Source organism: Simochromis diagramma, unplaced genomic scaffold, assembly GCF_900408965.1.
Source record: "Simochromis diagramma unplaced genomic scaffold, fSimDia1.1 OVJJ01000026.1, whole genome shotgun sequence".
Classification (NCBI taxonomy): Eukaryota; Metazoa; Chordata; class Actinopteri; order Cichliformes; family Cichlidae; genus Simochromis; species Simochromis diagramma.
This window is the reverse complement of record NW_024386985.1, coordinates 7,872,454-7,878,944: the sequence shown is the minus strand read 5'-3', so window position 1 is coordinate 7,878,944 and position 6,491 is coordinate 7,872,454. Positions and strand designations below refer to the sequence as shown.

General features: G+C 37.7%; 1 protein-coding gene across 2 annotated transcripts; it reads right to left on the bottom strand.

Annotated features, from left to right (window-relative positions):
- Positions 1-6,285, bottom strand: LOC120738847 (synapse-associated protein 1-like). 2 transcript variants are annotated; one of them, XM_040040366.1, is made up of 10 exons: positions 6,052-6,285; positions 5,739-5,932; positions 5,239-5,357; positions 5,078-5,144; positions 4,766-4,839; positions 4,544-4,683; positions 4,288-4,439; positions 2,803-2,849; positions 1,839-1,983; positions 1-1,754 (listed from the first exon to the last, which is right to left on the bottom strand). In XM_040040366.1, exons 2-10 carry the CDS (start codon positions 5,914-5,916, stop codon positions 1,627-1,629), a joined length of 1,050 nt encoding a protein of 349 aa, XP_039896300.1. In that variant the 5' UTR covers positions 5,917-5,932; positions 6,052-6,285; the 3' UTR covers positions 1-1,626. The 2 variants fall into 2 exon arrangements, with proteins under 2 accessions (XP_039896300.1, XP_039896299.1); XM_040040365.1 differs by lacking the exon at positions 6,052-6,285 and having other exon boundaries at positions 5,739-6,045.
- Positions 6,286-6,491: the final 206 nt, after the last annotated feature.

Here is a 6,491-nt window from a genome sequence, read left to right as displayed (position 1 = left end):
TGCAGAAAAACATCTTTAATGTACAAAAATAAGGGGGGAAAAGTCCCAAAAAACATAAACAAGAGGAAGACTGCTTCGGCATGGTTTCACATTAAACAATGCATTCAAAAAACCTGCATGTTCACTCATCTGTTTAATAAATTTGGTGAAATACACGGGGTCCAAAGCCTGTAGGTATTTTATTAACAGCATTTAAAAAGCATGACAAACCAACAAATCATTTGTATGTATGAAAAAGGGTGGCTCAGTCGAGGATAAACTTTGAGAACTATACTTCACTGGTTTCATGAAATTCTCCAGACCAAAACTAAAATCTCTGGTTTAATGAATTACAGAGAATCTTCACTGTTCATAGTCCGGTTTAATATATAATTTCTGCCAGAAATGTAGCTTCCACACAAGCCTGCTGTGCAAACGAAGCAGCGCTTGTATTCTTCCTTCAGTATGTTGCTTGTTTTTTTGCCATAGCCTCACATAGTATGTATGATGAAAGACTGTATATAAATAATGGGCACAGCCACTGTGATGTCACATGTGACCCAAACTGGTTATCTTTAGTGTCTCAGCTTTTTAAAACCGAGGTACAATGGATCTGACTGTGAAACCCAAGAATGCTGTAAGCTCATTTGTTAATGACTTATCAATCACAACTTAGCCCCGCCCTGAAGCACATCCTGCTTTATCGTTCATAATCCATACAATAATTTATCAAATGAGCTTCACTTTGTGTTCAATAAAACATGAAACTACCGATTCAGGCTGTGAATTCATCACAAACATGTTTACGGAGATCATGGATTACAGGAGCTGAAGGCTGAGTTACCATAAACCTCTACACAACTGGAGGTCTTTCTGAAACAAGAGTCACCCCCTGCTGGCTGTTAAGAGAATGCAGGGTACAGCCACTTCCACACTGGCTCCACTTCAGTGCTCAGAAGTAGCGTCCATCTTTCATAGATTAAGTCCATTGCTGTAACTAGTAACAAAGCTCTATGCTTGACTGGCAGACTTTTACACCAGATGCACCAGGAAGCTTTTGCTTGTTAGGTGAACACATAAAATAAACTATGGAGCCACTACCTATCACGCCATTCTTTGGCCTAACTTCTGGCTCAAAAAAAACAACAACAGGGCAGCCAAAACGCAAACACTGAGGCTTTAAAATGTGGAGTCCAAAACCAGTGTGATGTGTCACCATGGCTACAGCCGTCTTTTTAACGGCAAACTCAAAAACACAGTGGATGAAAGTAGATATTTGATTTTTGATTACTGCTGGAAATTCATGTGCTGCAAATCAAATTTTTCATCCGTAACATGACATCGAGTTGGTAACTTAGTCACCCACCATTCAGAGTGAGCTAGAGTACCGAGAAAATATCTTTATTAGCTTTAATCCTGATAACAAATCAGGCAAAGTAAAAAAAAAAAAAAATACTGTAAACTTCTATTAATGTGAGACACATTGTCTTTGTAACATCCATTTTCTCTTCACATTTTGAATTAAACACGCATGAATGCAAACTTCCCAGCTCTTCATCTGGGGAGCGCATGGATGCACAGAGAGCTGTTGGAAGACCGAAGATGTAAGAAATCACCAAAGCGCCTCTGAAGGTGTCGCTCATTACTCTAACTCTCCTCCTTCAGCATCTCTTCGATCTCCTTGTCCCAGTTATCATCGTGGGTTTCGCTGTCAGCCAACACGTCGTACTCCTGAAGTTCTTCCTGCAGCTCTCTCTCCCAGTCTGGCATCTCCTCTGAAAACAAACAAACAAAACCACACTGAGCTCACACACACACACACACACAGTACAATGTCCCAGTTTAACCACAGCACTCACCCTGCTCTGGATTTAGGTTTTCCCTCTTGTCCAGAACCAGCTCTCGCATCTCTTTGCACAGGTCTTCCTTGTTGATCTCACAGGAGTCAAAAGTATCACTTACAAATTCAGACATGTGCAGACTGGTGGAGAGCTCTTCTTCATCCTTTCATAACGCGAACAGAAGCTCAGATTCAGCTTTAAAATCTGCTTTATAATGACCTTTCTGCAGCAATAATAAATGATAAAACTATTACCTTTAATTAGTTAACTTTTTACCATCAAGTTTGCAAAACCTCATAAATGATTAAGGGTCGCAGAGTAGTGTGTGTATAAATATTATCTAGACCAGATGGCGGTGGTGTAAATCACATGACTGAACCTGGAGGTCATTCTTTGTGTCCTGATTCGCTCTCTGTACAGTTGTTTTTTCCCACCAGCTGACTGGTTAAATTCAGGCACCAAAACCAACAAAAAGATGAAAAGTTTGTGTTTTCGGTTCAAATAAAGTTATGAGAGTGAGCAGTAGCAGTTAAATATTTATCACAAAACCACAAAAACAGCCGATAATCATTAAAAAATAAATACCCCTTATAAAACACGTGCCAATCAGAATTAACCTGAAGAATCTCTTGTCAAATATAATACAAAATTCAATATTAATGACCAGCAAATATTAACAGTAAAATAATCCTTTACTGTATCCTTTATAAGACTATTAAGGTGTCATTTATAACACGTAGGTATCATAGCATGCTGCTGAGGTTTGTTTTGTTTTGTTTCATTAACCACTGATAAGAAAAACTCACTCCGTGTCACTAAAATCACAAACATGAAGAAAAGTAAAACATTTTAAATTTGTCTTTTTTAATCCTCTGATAACTGAGATATGTAAGAAAAGCTTTCGAAAACCAGAAACCACATATTCTGCCAGCCTTTGTTTAGGATTGTTTAGATCTCAGAGGTTAAAAACAGGTAATCTTACCTCACTTGATTTTGGTTGGAGGCTTCTGGCTTTTGATTTAACTGCATCTACAAAAATAAATAAATAAATAAATGATATGTCATCATTGTGAAAAGGTATTTAAGGGAAAATGTGATATTCAAAATGTTCTAATACTAATAACATTTTTTTAAAATCCCACTGCTATCAGGACAACAAGAAAAGATAAATTAGTTTTCACACTATATGTTCATACAAAAGCGTGCATCAGTCTGCAGGAGGGTGGAGCTAGATCCTACTGATCAAAATGCTGCTTCTGGAATCACATCATTACCTGGAGCCGAAGAGCATGCCTTTTCAAACCTAATGGTGCTTTTAACGTTGCCTTTAAGCACAGACTGTATATAAAAGATGAGCTGCCAGGTCTGAAAATTCAAACCAACCCCAAAATGTCTTAAACCCGAATGCTCTCCAATGACCAGCAGAGGGCGACGCCTGTGGTTGCAAGTCAGGATGTATAAAAGTCTAGGGCCGAAAAGAACCTCTGCTTCTTTATTCGAAAAGCCAATTAGTTTGTGGTCTCACTCTAAAACATTTGATTTCTTCGTGAACACAACTGAGCTGTCTCTGATTTACAAGTTGACTATGTATGAGAGTGCTGTCTATGACGTCCTCTTCATTGTGACATCTACCTTTTAAAAAGCAATGACGAAAACACTCAGCCTTTAAAAACAGGACTTCTTAAAACATTTCCCCATCTTATGGACGCAGTCTAAGCCACGAGCGTCAAACATATCGTTGATGGAACAGAAACGGAACGTTAGATCGTCTAATCCTGCTCATGAAAGCTTTACAAACTATGAACACTGAAAATAAATAAATAAGTACAATTATTCAAAACACTGCGACTCTTGGTGTTTTAAGAACATTACTGCACAAAAAGCATGTTAAGATCTAAATGTTACGATCTAGTAGCACACGGATGTTTTAGTTAAGTTACAAAATAATTCACATGTAAATATTTTGTGGCTTTATAGATGTGCAGTTGATGTAATGAGATATACTGATGGGATCGCACTTTTTTTTCCTTCTGACGTCTCCGTCTGTTTGCCATTTTTAATGGATTGTTCACTGAATACATTTTTACTTGTACTTTTTCAAAAGGAAATTTTTTTACTGACTTTTTATGTTGCTGTGCAGCGTTTTTGCTCATTCAATCCACTTAAGATCAAACTGGACTGTATGTGGCCCATTAAATAAAAACGTGTTTCACTCTATGCTCAGAAAGGTCCAGAAGTTAACTCACTTTTTGCTTTATCGCACAATAAACCTGCACTCTCTGTTCTAACTAGAAATGCTATCAGTCAAAATCAAAAAAAATCTTCCTTGAATACTAAGATAAAGAATTACACAAATACTTACAGTCATATTTGTACATTCTTACATTTGATCAATTTTCATATCATAGCTTTAAAAATCAACATCAGTATTTAATGCAGAGGTTTTACAGGAGAGAGCAGACTATACCATTTTGATGAGTATCTTTGCAAGGGTAGGAGGTTTTCTTCACATCAATCCACTCAGCTGCCTGTTGGGCTGCGAGAGCTGTGAGCTGAGCCGACTGTTTTATCAAAGACACGCGGTAGAAGTAATTCTTCCAAAAGACTTCCTCTTTCACCCTGAGGAGAACAGCATGGAGGAAAACGCAGTCACCCCTGAGGGATGCAGGGAGGCTCACATTGAAAACACAGCAGTTAACGTAGTTAACTTATGACACACTCACTGTTTGGGGACCAGATGGAAGCGCATCTTCCTCAGGAGCTCGTCTTCCTCTAGCATAACCATGGCGACTGGATACATTTGGTCAAAGTCAAAGTAAAACTGCACCCCAGCAGGGGGGTCACGCAAAAAATTTCTTTTATCCTGAAACAATGCAGTAAAGTTACAGTGAGGCATAATTAAGTAACTTTCTATTATAAATGAAATGCTTTTTAAAGATATTTACAGCTGAGAGAGCTAATATCTGTTCCTGTATGGCATCCTCTTCATTATAACCCACCCATGGAGGCACAGCAGCACCTACGAGCGGCAAAAAGCAGCAGAGATGTTCTGAGGTGTTCTGAAAATATTTTTCAGCTACAATTAAATGTAAGCTTTAATTAATGATTAAAAACCGATATACAGTTTGGTCCACATGTTTGTGGACAAAAACGCATTTTCTGTGCATCAGCACTGTTGATTTTAAATCAAACATCTACATTAATTAAAAGAGCTTTTGTTACATTTCATGTCATAAGTACACAACAGAAGTACTCACCATACTCTTTAGCTCTTTTCTCCTGAACAAACCTTTCTTGTTCCTTCTGGAAATCACCCAAAATGGTCTAAGGGAAGAAGAACAAACCTTCAAACATTCCAAACTTACCCTAAATAGTAAAAACTTGATATCAGCCTCAGACAATAGATGAAACTTTTCACCTTATCAATAATTCCACTGATCTTCCCCTCCTCCACGCTCTTCTTTAAGGTTTGAGCTGTTTCTACTACGGACTCAGATAATTTTTTTGAGGCGCTGCTGGCAAAATTATAAATGTAACCTGTAAAGAAGCCAGAAAAACCCACATTACTGTGTTGCATAGTTGCAATTAATCAACAAATGGAGAAAATAATCAGCAGAATAATACATTATCAAAAATAATCATAAGTGAAAGTTGCATTTACAAAAGAATCCAAAATGAGCATCATCTAAACAAACTACAAGAGGTGCAATTTTAAAACATAAGTAATTTCAGTTAACTATAATGAAAGTCAAATCTGATAGTGGATGACTATAAGGCAGCTATCATCACAAATTGATTTGTTTGTATTGTAATCAATGATTTCTCCCCGAAGCTCAAATCGTGCTAAAAACCTATAAAAACTGACCACAAAACCAAAACAATAACACAACAACAATATGTGGACTGCAGCGGACTCACCACTGAAACCTTTTGCTTTCTGGAGAAGCTGAGCATCTGTCCCAGCATCTCTGCCCTGCTGGTCGCTCGGTTTGTTTATTTCACTAAAGCGTTTTTCTTCGTTAGCATCAGCAGGCTCTTCTGTAACTTGGCCGCTTTCTTTCTCTGCTCCAAGCCAGCTTGACCAGTTCTTAAACATACTTTATGTATTTAGTCTAAATAGATTAAAATAAGTTATTTAACATGCTCTAACTATGCCTTTTAAACTCTAAAGTTTAGTTTTCCGATAGTTTAAAACTTATGTGATGGCTACTCGTCAAGTTTCACCTCTTACCCACTTCCGCGAATCGTTGTCCCATCTGGTTTGAGCTAACCGACCATCCGTAGTTGTGGTTGTCATGGAAAGGAACGCTCTGAGTGGATTCCGCCTTCGTTTCATTCACCGACGTTTCAGAAAATTATAAGTTTCTATCGGACTTTTATTCCTCGTGATTGTATAAAGTCACCCACAGAGAGACAAAAAACAACAGCTTTGCAACATGATAGCTGTAGCGGTAGTGCACCGAAAAATGAGACGATCGGAGTTTTATATTCTCTTTAAGTCTTTTATTCATTAACAAACGGCTAGGTGGCGAGGTAGCAAAACTAGCATTATAGTTGCAGCAGCTGTTGCTGTATTGTAAAAACTGATAACGAAATTTTTAGTGCACATAATAACCATACAGCAGCTCATAATATTCAGAGTTCATTCATGTGTGCTTTATTTATTTACTT